This window comes from Cavia porcellus, unplaced genomic scaffold (assembly GCF_034190915.1).
Source record: "Cavia porcellus strain 051 isolate PalLab524CR breed Dunkin Hartley unplaced genomic scaffold, mCavPor4.1 scaffold_1, whole genome shotgun sequence".
Taxonomy (NCBI): domain Eukaryota; kingdom Metazoa; phylum Chordata; class Mammalia; order Rodentia; family Caviidae; genus Cavia; species Cavia porcellus.
Window position 1 is genome coordinate 233,551,356 of NW_026947484.1, and position 18,611 is coordinate 233,569,966.

At 42.6% G+C, this 18,611-nt stretch overlaps 1 protein-coding gene across 2 annotated transcripts in view; it reads right to left on the bottom strand.

Moving 5' to 3' along the window:
• Positions 1–3: 3 nt before the first annotated feature.
• Positions 4–18,611, bottom strand: part of Spata31h1 (SPATA31 subfamily H member 1) — a 38,559-nt gene continuing 19,951 nt past the window's right edge. For both annotated transcript variants that reach the window (XM_023566331.2, XM_063230577.1), the window contains exons 2-5: positions 16,186–16,228; positions 15,202–15,256; positions 14,914–15,009; positions 4–14,219 (exon numbers count right to left, since the gene is read on the bottom strand). In XM_023566331.2, coding sequence (XP_023422099.2) covers positions 194–14,219; positions 14,914–14,972 — 14,085 coding nt within the window. In that variant the 5' untranslated portion in view covers positions 14,973–15,009; positions 15,202–15,256; positions 16,186–16,228 and the 3' untranslated portion in view covers positions 4–193. The remainder of the gene's footprint in view (positions 14,220–14,913; positions 15,010–15,201; positions 15,257–16,185; positions 16,229–18,611) is intronic.

Sequence of the window (18,611 nt, forward strand, 5' to 3'; positions counted from 1 at the left end):
AGCTCAATTATTGCCCCTTTATTGATCTTCGAGAGATGACAGGCTCATTTTCGCTCCCCTCCCCCACGGTGGAGGGGTCCGACAGCCCTCTCCTCGCGGAGGAAGTGGGATGGGAGGCAGTGGTGGAGGAGGGAAAAGCCAGGCGAGGGGAGCTAGATAAAGAATTGTGGGAGACGTCTATAATCTACCAGCTTCAGGCCTCCAACCGTGTCCTGCTTTGGGCTTTTTTAGACACGTTTGAGTAACTCTGGAAAGACTCCTGAGGCCTCTCTGTGGGGCTGCTGTCCTTGAGTCTCTCCTGAGGGGGGCTGTCATGGGTTTTGTCAGCGCGACTGCGACTGCGGTGGCGCCTCTCAGAGTGGCTGTGTCGGGTTCCCTCAGGGCTCCTGAGATGAGCTCTCTTCGAGGGACTGTGACGGCTTCTTTCAGAGGGACTGCGATGGGCTGTCCCAGAACTGTGGCCTTTCCTCTCAGACGGATGGCGAGTGTTGGTTGTCTCAGAGAGACTGCCCCGGCTCCGCTCCGAGGCACTGCGCTGTCTCCTGTCCGAGGGCCTGTGACGTTGCTTCTCCAGGGCACTGTGGTCTCTCCTCTGTGAGGGACTGCGGCCTCTCCTCCGTGAGGGCCTGCGGCCTGCCCTCTGTGAGGAACTGCGGCCTGCCCTCTGTGAGGGACTGCGGCCTGCCCTCTGTGAGGGACTGCGGCCTGCCCTCTGTGAGGGACTGTGGCCTCCTCTCTGTGAGGGACTGCGGCCTGCCCTCTGTGAGGGACTGCGGCCTCTCTGTGAGGAACTGCGGTCTCTCTGTGAGGAATTGCGGCCTCCTCTCTGTGAGGGACTGCGATAGCGCCTCTCAGAGGTTCTGTGACGCCTCTGCCTCTTCTCTGAGAGACTGTGGCTGGTCCTCTCTGAGGGCCTTCGACGCCTCTTTTCCAGGGGACTGGGAAGGTGGTCCTCAGAGAGGCCACAATGGAGTCTCTGTGAGGGGCTGCCCTGACTTCTCACACAGGAATTTTGTCGGGTTCTGTCCCTGTAGGACCGGTGGAGGGTTTCCACCTTGTGGGTGTCTTTATCTCTGAGATGACTCTGCAAGGTTTTCTTCCCAAGGGAACAAGGTAGCTTTCCCCTTTGTGCCTGAAATCTGGCTCCTGGTTTGGGCAAGTTGATAGATTCTTGGCTGGAGGTTTCATCTCTGTGGAAGCTTCTCTTTGCACTGCTGCCACTGACATCTTGACCTATACCCAAATCCTGAGTGACTAACGTAGGGTAGACACTAACTCCTGTTTGGGAAGCTGTGGACTTGGGATGGGAAAAGCTGTCTCTTTTTGACTGTTGAGCTGATCTCCCTTGGTTGGTCTCTCGCCAAAATATGTCCTCCTGCTTAGTGATCGGACTTGTTGATCTTTGCTTGACAACTGGTATCCTTTCTCTTTTGCTACCTCTTGGTAAGTGGTAGTCTCTAGATTTTTGTTGTGAACTGCAGTTTTCACTTGACCACAAATCATCTATCTTTGTCCTGTCCTCAGGCTTCTGACCAACAAAAGGCAGAATTCTGTGTGCTGTTTGGAATACCTGCTTTAGGCCTTGAAAAAGCAGTCTCAGGAATTTGGGATGGGAGGATTTCTTAGGTGGTCTTTTTAAGGAAGCAGTGCTTATCTGAGCTGCTCTAATCCTCTTTCTCCTTAAAGTGGCTGATAAGTCCCTTGAAGGACTGTATGTGTGGAACTTTGTGTTTTGTGATCTAGGTCCCTTTATAATTCTTTTCATTGGATATTTTGAATCAGGGGACTTTTCTGTTCTTGCTTTAGTGAAATTTTCATCATGACTGCTTTCAGAATCACTTTCTGATAGGGAGTGAACTTTAGGGAATTTATAGTGCTCACCCTCTCCAATTTCTGTCTTTCTGACTGATTCGGGGCTGCTCCGTTGCTTCCTCTTGATGTGGACTTCGAAAGGAGCAGGAGGCTGAGAAGAACCAGACCGAAAATCTGTTGTGGGACCAACACCTTTGGAAGCTGGAGGATAAATTTTAGCTTTTTTTCGTGATGATGATACAGGACTTCTTAATTTGGTATGTTTATCTCTTCCATGATACTTGGAGATGTGATGTCTTTTTCCAGTTCGCAATCTAAAGCCAAGACGTAGCCGAACCTTACCATGGCCTTCAGGAGTGCTCACGAGGTGGAGCTGTGGATAGATAAGAATATAAGACCTAGAAGAAGTATGCGAAGTAGAATGATTACAGTTAAGTCCTGAACACTGGCCACACTGTAGGCAGATGGGATATTTCAGGACAAGACCTGAAGCCAGAGGTGGAGGCACATTAGGAGGTATTTGACTTCTTAGGAGTTTTGCAGCAATTTTTAGCTGTAGATCTTGTAGAAGGTGGGACTGTTCTGAGAAGTCACTCTTGGCCTGAGAAAGGTAAGTGGGTTTTGAGGAGTGGAGAGGCTCAAAAGTCCTTGTCTGTGAATCATACTGTGGTGGTCTGGAATGGGAAAGCCTATCTGTTTTTGGCTGTTGCGATGATCTCCATGGGTCTGTCTCTCCCCATAAAATGTCCTCGTGCTTCGTGATTGGACTTGTTGCCCTTTGCCTGACAACTGGCATCCTCTCTCTTTTGCTATCACTTGGTAAGTGATCATCCCCAGATTTTTGTTGCAAATTGTAGTTTTCATTTGACCACAAATTGTCTATCCTTGCCTGTGAGTTACTCGGTGATTCACAAGGAGTAAGATCTTCCTTATTGTGAAATATCCTGAGGGAACTTTCTGACTCTACTAGGGTGGGAAACCACCCCCCTACATATGACCCTGGCCTGTACTGAGTGACTTCCTGGGATTTGTCTCTGAGCTTTGAGTTTGCTTTCTTTATTATAAATCGAGTCCCAGAATATTGCTGTATTATGGAAGATGTGAAGCCACGTGTCCACATCTTTAAGCCCATTCCTTTTTCATGATCATGGCATGAAGTATGCCTCTGAATATAGTTTTTGAATACTGAAGGCTTTGAAACAGTAGCTGGACTCTTCTCTAGCAGGGACTGGGAAAATTCCATCAGTTCAGCTGGAACTCCAAATAAATTCTGAACAGATTGACCAATATCTGCACCGGATCTTTTTACTAAACATGTTCGAGAACAAAGCTTTCTTTCCATAGTGGATCCTAAGACATTCCCCAGCATTAGCATAGAGGATAGATATTTTCTAGGTAGTCTCTGCCTATAGGCATGACTCTCCCAGGCATTCTGTTGTCTCCCCAGGAAAGATTGAATAGAGCCTCTTTGAGCCCTTGGTCCTGCCTGGAAAGACCCAGATCTCCAAGTTGGTAGTAGATGCTGGGAATAGCTCTGAAGTGAGTCCTCTGATTCCTCTATCTGGTTTCTTGTATTTCTTTCCTTAGACATGATAGCCACTGCCAGGATCTCAGGATTTAGGGTTTCCACACTGTTCACTGGCTTATCAGAGGGTTGATTATGAAGGTCCAAAGGAAAGGTTGAAGACTGTATCATAAAAGGGTCTATGTAGGAGTCTTCATTCTCCAAAATGTCTATACCAAGGTTTTTCATATCCCAAGCTCTCCATACTTTTGGTATCCCAGAATCCTGAAGTTCTTCTGATTCATCTGTTGTAGCAGAGCTTGAAATGAGTGAGGCTGAAGGGTTGTAAGGGAATTGAGAGAAATAATTCTTAATTTGTAACTCTTCTGATGTTAACTCCTCAGAGTCCTCATTCTGGTACACCTGTCCTTGAGTCAAACCCTTATTTTCCATGACCTTAAGAGGTTCTTTTGTTATCCCTATGGATTTTACAAGTTGAGTCAATACTGTAGGTCCCTCAAATGAAGGTGTTTGCTGTGAGGTTAATTCTGCAGAGTTCACTTGAATATTTAGAGTTGGCATTAATTCTACAGGTTTTACCAGTTCCTGAAGATTCGGCCTTGTAGTCAAATCAAAACAATCCATTAATTCAATCCCCAATCTTGTGGCTACTCCTATAGGTTCTACAAACTGAGGAATTGGTCCTGTTGCTAATTCCTCAGATTTTACAGTTTGAAACAGTGGCCCTGGGATTAACATGGTCTTTACAATTTGAAATCCTTTCAACTCCATTGTTTCCAAAGTTTGGTGTGTTGGGTTTGTGCTTAATTTATTGGATTTCATATTTTGTAAGCATGGACTGGAGGTAAGCTCAGAGGATTCTGTGATTTGATAGCTTGTTCTCAGGCACTGATTCCCAGATTGTACTTTTTGAGGCAGTGCCCTTGGTGCTAACTCCACAGGTTTGGCAATTTGTTGCAGCGATAATGAAGATAATTTTGCATGTTTAACGATTTGCAGCTTTGGTTCTGGAGTCACCTCCAAAGGATTCATACCTTGTTGCTGTGATTCGGGAAACAAATTTGAAAATTTGACACTAGATAGCGCTGGTCCTGGTAAGAACTTCCTAGGAGGCTCAGGTGCCAATACTAATGATTTCCCATCTTTCCATCCTAAATTCAGCTCTTGGCTATTTATACCTTTCTGTTGGGATCCCATGCTCAGTTCCATAGACTGCAAATCTTGAAAACTTAACTTTTCTAGTGCAAATACCCCATATTTTAAGTCCTGCAGCCCAGAGCCTGAAGTCAGTTTTACAGGGTCTACACCAGAAAGTGATGGTTGTTTCCTCATCTCCTCAGACTTTACATCGCTAAGCAGTGGATCTGGTATGCCTACCACAGGTTTCAGATCATTGAATGAAGGCCCTGATTTGAACACAGGTTGTACAACTTGTTGCTCCCACTGAAGCTGGTTCTCTGAAAATTGGACTTGACACTTTGTCCCTGGAGTTAACTCAGAAGATTTCATTCCTTGAAAGTGTGGTTCAGAATTGACTACTACAGATGTCTTGCTTTGAATTTGTGTCCTTGAATTCAACTCACAAGACTTTACTCCTCGAAGTTCTAAAACTGGAGTTAATTCAGGAAGTGTCGCATCTTGCATATATAGCCCAACGTTGCATCCTGTAGAGTTTACACACTGAGGTTTTGGCTCTGAAGAGGATGGGCAGATATTCATACTCTGAAATTGTATCCCAGGTTCGCAACCTGTAGAATTTGTCCACTGAGGTTTTGGCCCTGGAGAAGATGCACAAGTATTTATACCCTGCAAATGTGGCCAAGGGTTGCACCCTGTACAATTTGCACACGGAGGTTTTGCCTCGGAAGAGGGTTGAGTAGTCACATCCTGCAAACATGGCCCAGGGTTGCAACCAGTAGAATTTGTACAGTGAGGTTTTAGCCCTGAAGAGGATGCAAAAGAATTCACATCCTGTAAAAGTGGTCCAGGGTTACATCCAGTAGAATTTACACATTGAGATTTTGCCCCTGGAGTGCATGCAGAATTCACACCTTGAAAATACGATTCAGAGTTGCATCCAGTAGAATTTATATACTGAATTTTGGGCCTAGCAGAGGATGTGGAGGAATCTATCTCTTTCACATGTGGCTTAAGATTGCACCCAGTAGAATTTACATACTGAGGTTTTGCTCCTGAAGTCCAGGCAGAAGAATTCACATCTTTAGAATGTGGTTCAGAGTTGAACCTGGTAGAATGCATACACTGAAGTCTTGGTCCTGGTGTACATGCAGAAGAATCCACATCATTCAAATGTGGCTCAGGATTGCATCCAACAGAATTTACACACTGAGGTTTTAGTCCTGGAATGGATGCAGAAAAGTTTATGCCTTGCAAGTGAGGTCCAAGGCAGAGCACCTTAGATTTTGTATCTTGAAACTCTGTTGTAGGTTTCAGCTCAGATGATTTTACATCTTGTAACTGTGACTCAATATTGAATGTCATACAGTTTTTACATTGAATCTCTGGCCTTGGATTCAATTGAGAGGATTTCCTACCTTGTAATTCATACTTATGCTTGAATTCCAGAGATTGGTTATCTGGAAGCTTGTTTTCTTTGCATAAGTCAAAAGACTTTATCCTTTCCAACTGAGGCCCAAGATTGAACTCTGAAGACTGCATACCTAGGAGCTTTGTTCCCAGACACAACTCAGAAGATCTTACATCTCCTGGCTGTTTTTCAGAAGTGAATGCATCTTGAATCTTTATCCTTGGACATAATTTTGAAGATTTTACATGTTGCAAATGTGGCCCAGAATTAAACACTGTAAATTTTTCACTTTCAAATTGTAGCCATTGCTCCAATTTTTGAGATTTCTTACCTTGGTGCTGATTTCCAGCATTGAGTTCAGAAGAGAGTTTTGCAACCTGCAATTCTGAGCCATCATTGTTCTCTGTGTAGTTTACTATTGGAAGGTTTATAGACTCAGCTTTCATGTCTTGCAAATTGGTGCTTGGGTTGAATTCCATAGATTTCATATATTCATCATTTATTTGTGGTGTCAACATAGACAGTTTCCTATTTCGTAATGGTGGGGCAGAGTTGGAACCTAAAGATTTTCTATCTTGTACCTTACTTAGAGTCAGTTGACAGTATTTCACATCTTGCTGCAGTAACTGAGGCATTTTAATTCCCACAGATTTCTCTTTTTGAAGCTTTGTCTCTGGGATTATGTCAGATTTCACACCCTGCAAGTATGGTATGGAACCAAACCCTATAGATTTTGTATCCTTAAAGTCTGTCTCTGAGATCAGCTTAGAATATTTCATATCTTGTAAATAGGAGTCTGAGTTGAATTTTGCAGATTCCTCACCTTCGAGATTTGTCTTTGGTAATAAAACTGATGTTACACCTTGTAACTTTGGGCCACAGTTGAATTCTACAGAGTTCACATCTTGAATATTTGTCCTTTGAGCCAACTCAGAAGATTCTTGGCTTTGAATCTGTGGTCCAGAGTTGAAGTCCACTATCTTTACACCTTGATGTTTGATCTCTGGTGCCACTTCAACAGATTTTACACTTTTAAAGTGTTGTCCAGATTTCATACCTGAAAACTCTCTCCCCAGGGTCAAGTCAGATTCTTCATCTGATAACTTTGGACTAGAGTTGATTTCTGCACATTTCACACCTTGAAGCGTCTCACCTAGGATCATTTTAGAAGATTTCACACCTTGTGTGTATGGTTTGGAACTGAAATTCATAGATTCTGTATCTTGAAGCTTTATACCCGTGATCAACTTAGAAGATTTCACATCTTGCAACTGTGGGCCTGAGTCAAATTCTGTCAGTTTTGTTTCTTGAAGTTTTGTCCTAGGTATTGACTCAGAAGATTTTATATCTTGCGTCTGTGGCTGAGGTTTGAAATCTGTAGGTTTGACACCTTGAATCTTGTTTTCCATGGTCAAATCAGAAAGTGGCATACCTTTCACCTGTGAGCAGGAGCTTAACTGAATACATTTTATATATTCAGAGTTTGCCTCAGGTGTCAACTTAGAACATACTGGACTTTGCCACTGGGACCCAGAGTCGAACTTCTTGGACTTCATACTTTGAGGTTCTGTCTGAAGAGCCAATTCAGATGACTTCATACTTTTCAAGCCTAGTAGTGTGTTCAGGTCTACAATTTCACCATTTTGTAATAGTGGCCTTTGACTTAATAGCCTAGATTTCACTTCTTGAAGCTGTGGCTGTTGCATAAACACTAGAGACTTCATACCTTGAAGCTGTGTTCCTGGGGATGACTCTAAATGTTTCATTTGCAGCTGCAGTCCTGGCATAAACTCAGCAGATTTCACATTTTGTAAATGAAGCTGTGATTTGAATACCATGGATTTTACATCACAGAGCTTTGACCTTGAAGTTGGGTCAAGTGATTTCATACTTCTACACTCTGGTCCAGATTTTATAACTTGGAAGTCTGGTCCTGGTATCCTCTCAATAGACTTCATGCTTCCAAGTTGTGGCCCTTGGTAGGTTTCTGCAGATTTTCTTCCTTGGAGCTGAGGCTCTGGGGTTAATCTAAAATTTTCCCTTTTTTGTAGCTCTGACCCTGGAAACAACTCAGGGGTTTCCCCACACTGTACCTGCTGTACATCCAATTCTATAGATTTTGTACCTTGAACCTTTGGCCCTCGAGACAATTCAGATGACTTCAGACCTCCTGAGTATGTCAAAGATTTCAGCTCTGTAGGTTTGACACCTTGAGATTGTGTCTTCAGATTTAATCCTTGGAACTCAGGGCCTGGTATCCACTGCAAAGATTTCATATTTCCAAGTTGTGGTTCTTTGTTTAATTCCACAGTTTTCCCACCACCTATTGGTGGCTCTGAGTTTGATTCAAATGTTTTCTGGTTTTGTAGCCTTTTTCCTTGGGACCATTTAAAGGTCTTCACACTCTGTAACTGTGATTTAGGATTAAATTCTGTAGATTTTGGTCCTTGAAGTTTAGGCCCTAGAGTCAATTCAGATGACTTCATACTTCTTGACTGGATGGCAGATTTTAATTCTGTAGGGTTAATACCTTGAGATTTTGATCTGAGACTCAACCCTACAGAGGTTGCATGTTCGGACTTAGGTCTCGATAGCCACTGAATAGTTTTCATATTTCTAATCGGTTGCTCTTTTTTTAGCTCCACAGATTTTCTGTCTTGAAGCTGTGGTCGTGGGGTCAATTTGGAAGATATCCTACTTTGCAATTGGGCTTCATATTTGAGTGCTTTAGCTTTTACATTTTGTTCTGGAGTCAATTCAAACAATGCCAGGTCTTTCAACTGTGTCTTATTGAAGGGTACAGACTTTATATCCTTACATTTTGGCTCTGGAACTAACTCCAAAGACATTCTACTGTCTGAATGAAATCCTCTCTTCAGTTGTTCTAAATTTACATTTTTCCAACCTGGTAAGTTTACAAATACCTGACTATCCTGTCCAGGATCAAGAGTTAAACTAACTGGTGTCACCCCTTGAAATCGCTTTGGGTCTAAATCCGTGGATTTTACTCCTTGAAACTCTTGTCTTCTGGTTACATTCACAGATTTTGCCTCCTGTCCCTTTAGCCTTGAGGCAAACCTCACAGATTTTTCACATTGCAGCTGTGGATCTGGAGTATCCTCTACAGATTTTATATTTTGCAGCTTAGTAAATGGAGTAATGGACATAAGTGTCATATCTTGCATTTGTGGCTCTGAAATCAGTTCCTCAGATTTTATACTCTGTATTTGAGGCCTTTGAAGAATCTCCATTGGTTTAACAACTTGAAGCAATGGATCTGGTGGAAAAGCAATGGAATCCTTGCCTTGTCCAAATTTCAGTTCCATAACTCTCAAATTTTGATCCTTTGTACTTGGGACTAACTCAATTCCCAAATCTTTAATTCTTGAACCTGGAGTCACCTCCACAGATTTTGCATCTTCTAGCTGGAGATTACAGGTTAAGTCCATAGATTTCAGACCTTTTAGACATGGTCCTAGAGTTAAAATCACAGATTTCTTATCTTTCAACTGTGATCTTAAAGGCATCAACTCTGATTTTAAGCCTTGAAACTCTGAACCAGGGGCCAGCTCCTCAGCCTTCATGCTTCCTGACTGTGGCACTCGGCTTAACACCATAGATTTGACTTCTAGGTTTGGCTTTGGTGTTGACTCCACAGGTTTTGTATCTTCTGGCTGTGGTTCTGAGATCAGCTTCTGAGATTTTAAACCTCGAGGCCTTGAGACTGTGGTCTGATCCACAGGTTTTGTATCTTCTGGCTGTGGTTCTGAGATCAGCTTCTGAGATTTTAAACCTTGAGGCCTTGAGACTGTAGTCTGCTCCACAGGTTTTGTATCTTCTGGCTGTGGTTCTGAGATCAGCTTCTGAGATTTTAAATCTCGAGGCCTTGAGACTGTGGTCTGATCCACAGGTTTTGTATCTTCTGGCTGTGGTTCTGAGATCAGCTTCTGAGATTTTAAACCTTGAGGCCTTGAGACTGTGGTCTGATCCACAGGTTTTGTATCTTCTGGCTGTGGTTCTGAGATCAGCTTCTGAGATTTTAAACCTTGAGGCCTTGAGACTGTGGTCTGATCCACAGGTTTTGTATCTTCTGGCTGTGGCTTTGAGAGCACCTTCTGAGATTTTAAACCTCGAGGCCTTGAGACTATGGTCTGCTCCCCAGGTTTTGTATCTTCTGGCTGTGGCTCTTGGGGCAATTCAGAATATTTCATACTTTGTGGGGGCCCTGAGATTAAATCTGCAGCTTTTTCTCCTTGAACTGACCTTGGAGATAATGTTGAAAATCTGACACTTTGCAACTGTGGCCCTGGAGTCAATCCAGATTTGACATTTGATTGCTCTGGGTGTAAATTTAAATCCACAGATTTAAGTTCTATAGTCAATTCTTCCAATAAAACACTTTGTAATGTTGCCTCTGCTTTTGGTTTTTTAGGTTCTACCTCTTCCGTCCTTAATTGTGGGATTGAATTCACACATTTTGCATCTTGCAAATGTGGTTCTGGATCAGTCTTCCTAGATTTTCCTTTCTGAAGCTGTGGCCCAGAGGTCAAGGCAATGAAGTCTGGTTTTGGCACTGTAATTAATTCTGTAGCTTTTACTACTAATGGGGATGACCCAGCAGTTAAATCAACAGATTTCAAGTTTTGCAGTAATGAACCTAATTTCTCATGTTGTGTCACTGGCCCTAGAGTCAACTCCAGAGAGCCAGTTTCTGAATGTGGTTTTTGGATAGCCTCATGGGTCTTATCAACTTGAGGAAATGATAACTGTACAGTTTCTGTGTCTTTAGTGTCTGACTTTAGGGGTCCCTTCAACAATGTGGTAACTTTTGAACATGGCTCTACCTTTGGATGAACAAAGATCATGCCTTGGGGCTGCGACTCGAGGGTCAATACTCCTGATTTTACACTTTGTACCTCTGATCCAGGTATTAAGCCCAGAGATTGTTTTACTGTGTGTTGTGATTCTGGAGTCAACCCTATCGCTCTTACAGATGAGAGCACAGTCCCAGTAGTGTCTTGGAGTAATGATGGGCTCATTTTTATAGATTCTGAAGTTTGGCTTAATGAAACTGCAGTAATTCCTAAAGATGACTGTGTCAACTCATCAGATGCTTCCACTTGGTGACAAGTATCAGGGGTCAATTTTGCAACTGTTTCTTGAAGTCCTAAATCTGAGGTCATCCCTAAAGATTCTGAGGCTTGCTTCTGTGGGGTCAGTCCTTCAGGTTCTGTGGCATGGTGATATTGATCAGGGTTCAGTTCTTTATATTTGACTGGCTCAAGGTGTGTGCCTAGGGCCGATTCCCCAAATTTCATGCTTTGCACTTGTTTCTCAGGAGTTAACCTCCTACATTCTATCCTTTGAGGAGTTTTTGTCTCTTTAAGCAATGGTACTAAGTCTACCTCTCCCAAGCTGGTATTTTGTAACCATGACTTTGAGGCCAATTCCACAGATTTTGATTCTTCCAGTGGTGATTTAAAGGTCAGTTCTACCGTTTTTATATGTTGACACTCTGGTGGCAGAGCCAAACGAAGACACTGTAGACCTTGAAACTGTGAACTGGGGATCGAATCTGTAGATTTTCTACTTTGCAGCTGTGGTATAGGTGCCAACCCCTCAGATTTTACACTCTGCTGTTGAAATTCTGGGGCCAAGTCTATAGATTTCATACGTGGGATTGGTTGTTCATAATTTACCATTTGAGGGTCTAAACCTGTGATTGTGTCTACAGATTTCATATTTTGCAACTCTGGTCCCACAGTCAGATTTTTAGATTTTACATTTTGCAGTCCTGGGGATAATTTTGTAGAATCTGTCAACTTAAATTGTAGTATTGGCTCCACTCCCACGTATTTCACACCTTGAAGCAGAGATGTAGTAGTCCTTACTGCAGATTGTGTAACCTGATGCAGAGGCTTTTGGCATATTCCTGTAGATTCTGTATCTTGACCTACCTGGTCTTGACCTGAGATTGTCTCCAATGGTTCCATTATTTGATGGTGTGATTGTGTCAACTGTACAGATTTCTTCACTTGTAGCCCTGTGTCAGAGGTCAACCCCACAGTTTCTGTCACTTTATGACTTTGCTTTGAGTGTACCATTGAGTATTCTGGGATTTGATGAGGCAGTCCTGAAGCTAATGACACAGACTCTGTGCCTTGATGATACGATGGAGCCAAACCTAGAGGGTCTCGCATTTCAGTCTTTAATCCAGAAGTCAATCCCAGAGATTCTTTGCCTAGAGATATTGACTGAGGACTCAAACCCTCAGATTTTACAATTTTTGACTGTGATTCTGTGATCAGAACCAAGGGTGAAGCCAGCACTGCTGAGTTTATGTTTAGGGGAATGGGTTGCCATGATGGTGTCAGAATCTTCCGTGTTGGTTCCATCACTTTGGGTGGTGACTCTGGAGGTAAACTCACAGATTGTACAACCAGAGGAGCAATAGCAATAGGAAGATCACTAGGGGGAGAAGTCAAACCATCTGGTTGAGTTGGCTTTGAGGTCAAATTTGCAACTTGAGACGGTATACCTTGGCTCAAAGCCCCAGATCCTATCTCATGTGACTGTACTGGTGGAATCTCCCTGAAACTTTTGGTTTGTGATAGTGCCACTGGGGTTATTTTCATGTGCTCAGTGACCTGATGTAATGGTGTTGAGATCATTTTCACTGATTCTGTGTTTTGATGTATTAGGTCTATAGTAAGCTTTACTTGTTCCATGGACTGACTTTGTGACCTTGAAGTCATATTCACTGATTCCATGACATTGTGCTTTGGCCCTGGGGCCATTTCTACAGTTCCCGTGACTGTGTGTTGTGGCATCATTGTGTCCAACAATGTCTTCATCTTCACAGACTCCATGGCTTGACATGGTGGCCTTGGGGTCATTCTTACTGGTTCTGTGATACATGGATGTGATTCATTAGTCTTTCTCTTAGAATCCATGACTTGAAGCATTGCTGTGGGAGTTGTCTTCACATTATCTATGTCTTGTTTCAGTCTTGAACCCATCCTGTTTGGTTGTACAACTCGTTGCTGAGTCTTTTCGGTTATCTCCACTGATTCAGTTACTTGTTTTGGTAGTTTGAGAGTTTTATGTGCTGTTTCCATGATTTCCACTGGCTTTACAATTTGATTTGGGACCAAATCCACGGATTCTGTCATTTCTGGAGGTGCTTCTGGGATCATCCCCATTGAATCCATGACCTGAAGCAATGCCAGTGGAGTTATCTTTATGTTCTCTGTGCCTTTATAAGGAAGCCCTGATGTCAGCTCCATATTAGCTGCTTGTGTATTATGCTGCTCAATTCTTGTTTCTGAAAGACCTATGGAGCTCTGCTCTGTACTAAGGTGTAGTACATGTTTTGAGCCCTTCGGTGAAGCAGTTTCTTCTTGAGTTATGTTAACTCCTAAATGTCTGGGAGGTGGAATGCCCACTGATGGAACCAAGGGTTTGGATCTGAGGATTTTGGGGTCATTTCCGTATTGTAATTGCTCCCTTGAAGTAAGTGTGTGTGAAATTTTTGTTTCTGTCCTCTTCAATCCAGATTCTATTCCTGTATCCACATGAAGCTGAAATGCTGGATGGTCTGGGGATTTATTGCTGATATTTTGCTCAGTGTTTTGATGAATGAGTGTTGATAACTGGGTTTGGGGGTCCTCTAGTTCAGAGACTTCTCCTGATACCTTAATCAAGTAATTCAGCATTGCCCAAGATTTTTTCGCAGGCACAGGCACTGATTGTTCCTGCAAAGTACGAACCTTTCTAGACATATGTCCTTCCAGCTTCCCTTTGGACAAAAGAGAGAGCTGGGACAGAGCCCACTCTGGGAGGCGTGGTCTTTCACTCAGAACAGAAGTTGTCCCATGATCCACTACCAAAAGATTCCTGTGCCTTCTCTTATTTTTTGTTTTCTCTTCTTGTGTGCAGGCATTTAGGGGTTCAAACATAGAGTCAGTAAAATAATTTTGTGGTGGTAAGTGTGAAAGGGCTTCCAAATTCTGAAGTAGCTCTGGTTCTTCAGGCTCTAACAACTGAAAAGGTGGCAGGGATGTGCTTTGGTTCCTTAACACAGACGACTGCTTTCTGCAGGAAGCAGGCAAACGATTGCTCTGGACTTGCCAACGCGTCCCTTCAAAGAGGGCAGGAAGGTAAGACAGGCCGGATCTATTGCTGGATGACCCAGAGGAGATGCTGTGGTTGCTGGAATATGTTGCCTTCTCACAGACGTAACAGGATGGATCAGCTTCCTGAGCCTCAAGGAGAGAGGTGGTGGAAGAAGTCTCATCCTGTGGTTCAGATAAATGCAGTTCCATAAGACATAATCTAAGAAAGAAAAGAGAAAAGTTTCCATTTGTTTTGAAGTCAGAACAAAGAACAAACAAACAAACAGGAAATGGAAAGAACATGTCCTTTTCAAATGTAAAAACTTTTGGCCTGAGGGAGAATTGGAAAAGAAAAAAGTTACTTTCTGGTCATCAAATAATGATGCAGAAAGTCCCCTCACTGGGCAAAGGTAGGCAACTATTCCTGAAATGATTCTTTGACCCACTTGAACTCAGGACTTCCTCTACTATCACCTCAGCCAGCCACAGTGACACAACACCTGTAACTGCAGCACTCTGTGAAGCTGAGGCCTGAGAATTGCGAATTTGAGCCCAACCTTGGGCAATTTAGCAATTTAGTGAAAACTTGCCTCAAAATAAAAAAAATTTTAGAGCCAGGCATGGTGATGCATGCCTGTAATCCCAGCATTTAGGAGGCTGACTTCAAATTCAAGGCCAGCCTGGGTTACACAATGAGACCAACGCCAGCCTGAACTATACAGTGGGACTCTGCATCAAAAAACAGAACAAAAGAAAAAAATTAAAATTACCTAAAAGGGCTGGGGATGTAGCCTAGTGCAAAGGTTCTCAGTTCAATCCCCAAAGTCAAGAAAACAAAACAAAAAAGCTTTCCCCCTTTGCCTTCTCCTCTTAAATGCTCTACAATCCTCCTCCCAGAAACTATGTTCTCCAACCTTGCACTTTCCAGTTGTTCGATGATCTGCTGAAGACTCCTGTCCATTGACCAGAGCATACGTTCCTGGGCCCAGTTCACAGGGAATCCTAAAATACTGGATGCAACAGAATAGGTCAGTGTAATTTAAGGGGTACCAAAGTATCAGTAAGCAAACCACAAGAGAAGAGAGTTAACTTAGAAAAGAGACAACTATCATAATGAGGGAAGAGGACCATCTGTTTTACTGCTAACTTTTACAGTTAGCAGGGTTTGTCAGTAGGACAGGCTGGAGACAAACTTTACTTACTGTGTTAGGTTATCTTCACTGCATTTTGTCCTGAGGCTTTCTTCTGACTCTGAGACTAAGAATCCAGATGAAGAATCTATTAGCATTGTGAATATTATTGACATCAACCAGCACAATCTTCTCATTTTGCACACAAGGAAACAAAGATGAAGTCATGCCCAAAATCATAAAGCTAATTAGTGGTAGCATTCAGTTCTCAAGTTTAAAAAATAATGATTATGTGGTTTGCATCATATAGTAGATGTCAGCCCTGTGTGGACCAGAAATGATCACGGACATGAGGTTGGAGTGGGGAGAACAGAGGTCCTGATACATTTCCTTCAGAGGAGGAAAGGAAAGAAAAGACACCAAAGCTTCCCTTACCAAACTTTTAGTAGTTAATCTTTGTCTATTCTCGTATCTTACCAGATTCTTCCCCTTACTTTGGTCTTTGCATTAAAATTGAAGAAAAGGACCAGAGAATTAGCTCAGCAGCGCAAGTGCCTGCTTGGCAAATGCAAGGTCTTGAATTCAATCCCTGGTAAACTGCCCCCCCCCAAAAAAAAGAAAAGAAAAAATTGAAGGAAAGAGAAACCTCAAATAATACAATCATGGAAACATCTCTTTGGAAGCACAGGTGCTAGAAAAAACAGGCACATGGAGCATCATGGTATAGGCCTATAGTCCCACACACAGGAGGGATGAGCCAGGAGGATTGCCACAAGTTCAAGACGAGCCTGGGTTACATGGTGAGACTGTCTCAAAAATGAAAGAATAGTCATGCTTCTCCCATTTACATCCTCTTTTTCAACCTCCCTCCACCTGCTATTCTTTTTTTACTTCTTGTTTCTCTTCCATCTCTTTCTTTCCTTCTCCCTCCTTCCTCCTTCTCCTTCCCATATGAACATTTTTCCACCTGCTATTTAAGGCTAGAATTCTAAAGCACATGGACAGCTGATCAGTCATTAGCCTTGAACCACAGAGTAAAGGATAAGATTTTCTGACCTGAGCCTTTCTGGATCTTTTTCAATTTATGTTGCTGTGAAGTCTAGAAAAGCACAAAGAGAAAACATAAAATCAGATTATTGTATTAGCTTTATATTTCTGGGGCAAAATACTTCATTCATACAGCTTAAAGGAGACAGAGCTTAGCTCGGCTCACAGATTCAGAGAGTTCAGTCCATGACAGGCTGACCCGGAGGCAGGAACATCATTGCACAGGGGATGGCAGAGGAAGGTTGCTCACCTCATGGCAGCCAAGAAGCAGAGCAAGCAAGGAAGAGCCAAAGACAAAGGGGCAGAGACCAGATACAGTCCCCAGCGTCACCCCTTCATGACCCACCAGACACACGGGCTAGTGTGTGTTACTCATCTCCTAGGCATCTCTAGGCCCAGTCAAGTTGACAGTCAAGATTAACCACCAGTCATGTTCTAGGTTACCAACTTATTAACAGCATATCTCGTAAAAAAACAGTGAAACAGCTGATATTTATAACCACATCATTAATTACCACACATTCACTGATTTATGACTTACCGTGTACTAATTTCTAGGTATTATGTGGGGTGCTGAGACTACTATGATTCCTGTACCACAGGCCCTTACCCTAATCAGGAACCATTGTCTAAACAGGTTAAGTTAAAATACCACATGGTAAAAGCTGTCACACAAGTACTTGCCACCCTAGGCTACATAGCAAGCTCAAGGTCAGCCAGGGATACATAGAAAGACCTTGACTTAATTTTTTTTTAATTAACGAAATGAAAGGGACCAGGGATATAGCTCAGTGGTGTAGTACCTGTCTGGCAAGTGCAAGGTTCTGAGTTTGAGTGCGAATACTAAAACTAAATAAAGTCACTTTTCAGTTGTAAAAAGTTATTTAAAGCAGTGGATGAAGGAAAAGGAGAATGGAAGAGAGAAAGATAAATATTAGGGAATTCAGAGGATAGTAATTCCATTAACTTCCTAAGGGAGAAGGGAAGAATTAATAAATTGCCACTTTTTTTTACTGAATTTTGAAGGGTCTGCATAGTTTTAGGTGAAAAAGAACATTGTAGGCCAGGGTGTTACTGAGATCAGTGGGTTCTGATTGTCAGGTACATTTTTGCTAAATAATTGTGGAGATAAGGTTTAAAAGGGAGGCAAAAGCAAGACTGTACCTAACGGTATAATTTAAATTTATTCTGTGGATCAGAATTTCCCAAAAACAGTTAATAAATTCCTGAGGTTTTTGAAAGGGTGGCTCCAGGTCATTTTAAAGGCATTAATGACATTTGTTACCATTTCAATAAAACAAATATTTATATTCTCTTTGAATCAGGACATCAGTCTCTGAGAAGATGTCAAAAAAATGTAGACAGTGAGACTTCATGAATATACTCATGATTCAGTAAACTCATTCACCACTCACTGAATACCCCATGACAATGGCAGATTTGATGTTTCGATACTTCTCAATTGATTTTACGCTGTCACATATGATTTAATAATTAGTGTCAATAATGGAGCATTGATTAAGAACCAAAAGGAAAAATGATGTTGAAATATAAATTAATAGGCTTACAAATGATCTTTCTATACGTTTATCTCAAAACGATCTAAAACATTTGCATCACAAAACACCTGGTATTGTAGTCAGGGATTGCAAGAAGAACAAGACAAGATACATGATTTATAGTATTATTTATAATGGTCACCCAAGGAATCAAATACATTGAGTGCGGGAAATCTGTCCACACACTAAAGACCTAGAAAATCCAGGGCCTGGATTCCATGGCAATGTCCTGCATGAGTTCAGCTGAAAACCTAGAGCCCACAACAATGATTCATGCAAGTCTGTTTTATCGATCTGCCCTGGGAAGGCCCAAAACGGTGATGGATCTGTGCCAGTAGGTTGAAGGTTCTTCAGTGGAGCCAAGAAGCGATGATCAAAATAAGGACCAGGGAGCCAGCAATTTAGCTCAGTGGCATAAGTGCCTGCCTTGTAAGCGCAAGGTCATGAGTTCAATCCCTGGTACCAAAAAAAAAAAAAAAAAAAGAAAAGAAAAGAAGGACCAGGGCTCCCCGGAAAAGTATCCCAGCCATCCTTAACGACAACAAGGTCCCAAGCACCTCCAACAATGATAACAGCCAGGTTCATATTAGGAAGCCACAGTGACAAGCATACATCTTCCCTTCCGGAGCCAGGAAGTGACGCTCCAAGTAAGGATCAGAGCTCCCCCAGCGTGAACCGCAGCCATTCTAAGCAACAAGGTCCCGAGCTCCTCTGACGATGACTGATGCCAGCTGAGTTCACATCAGGGAAACCAGCATGATGAGCTCCTCCAGGAGAACCAACAGCTCCAAACAACAGCAACACTTAGGAAACCCAGGAAACTCTCCAGGTCTCCTTTTTACGCTTTCCTCAGGCGGGCCATCTACACTCAGCACT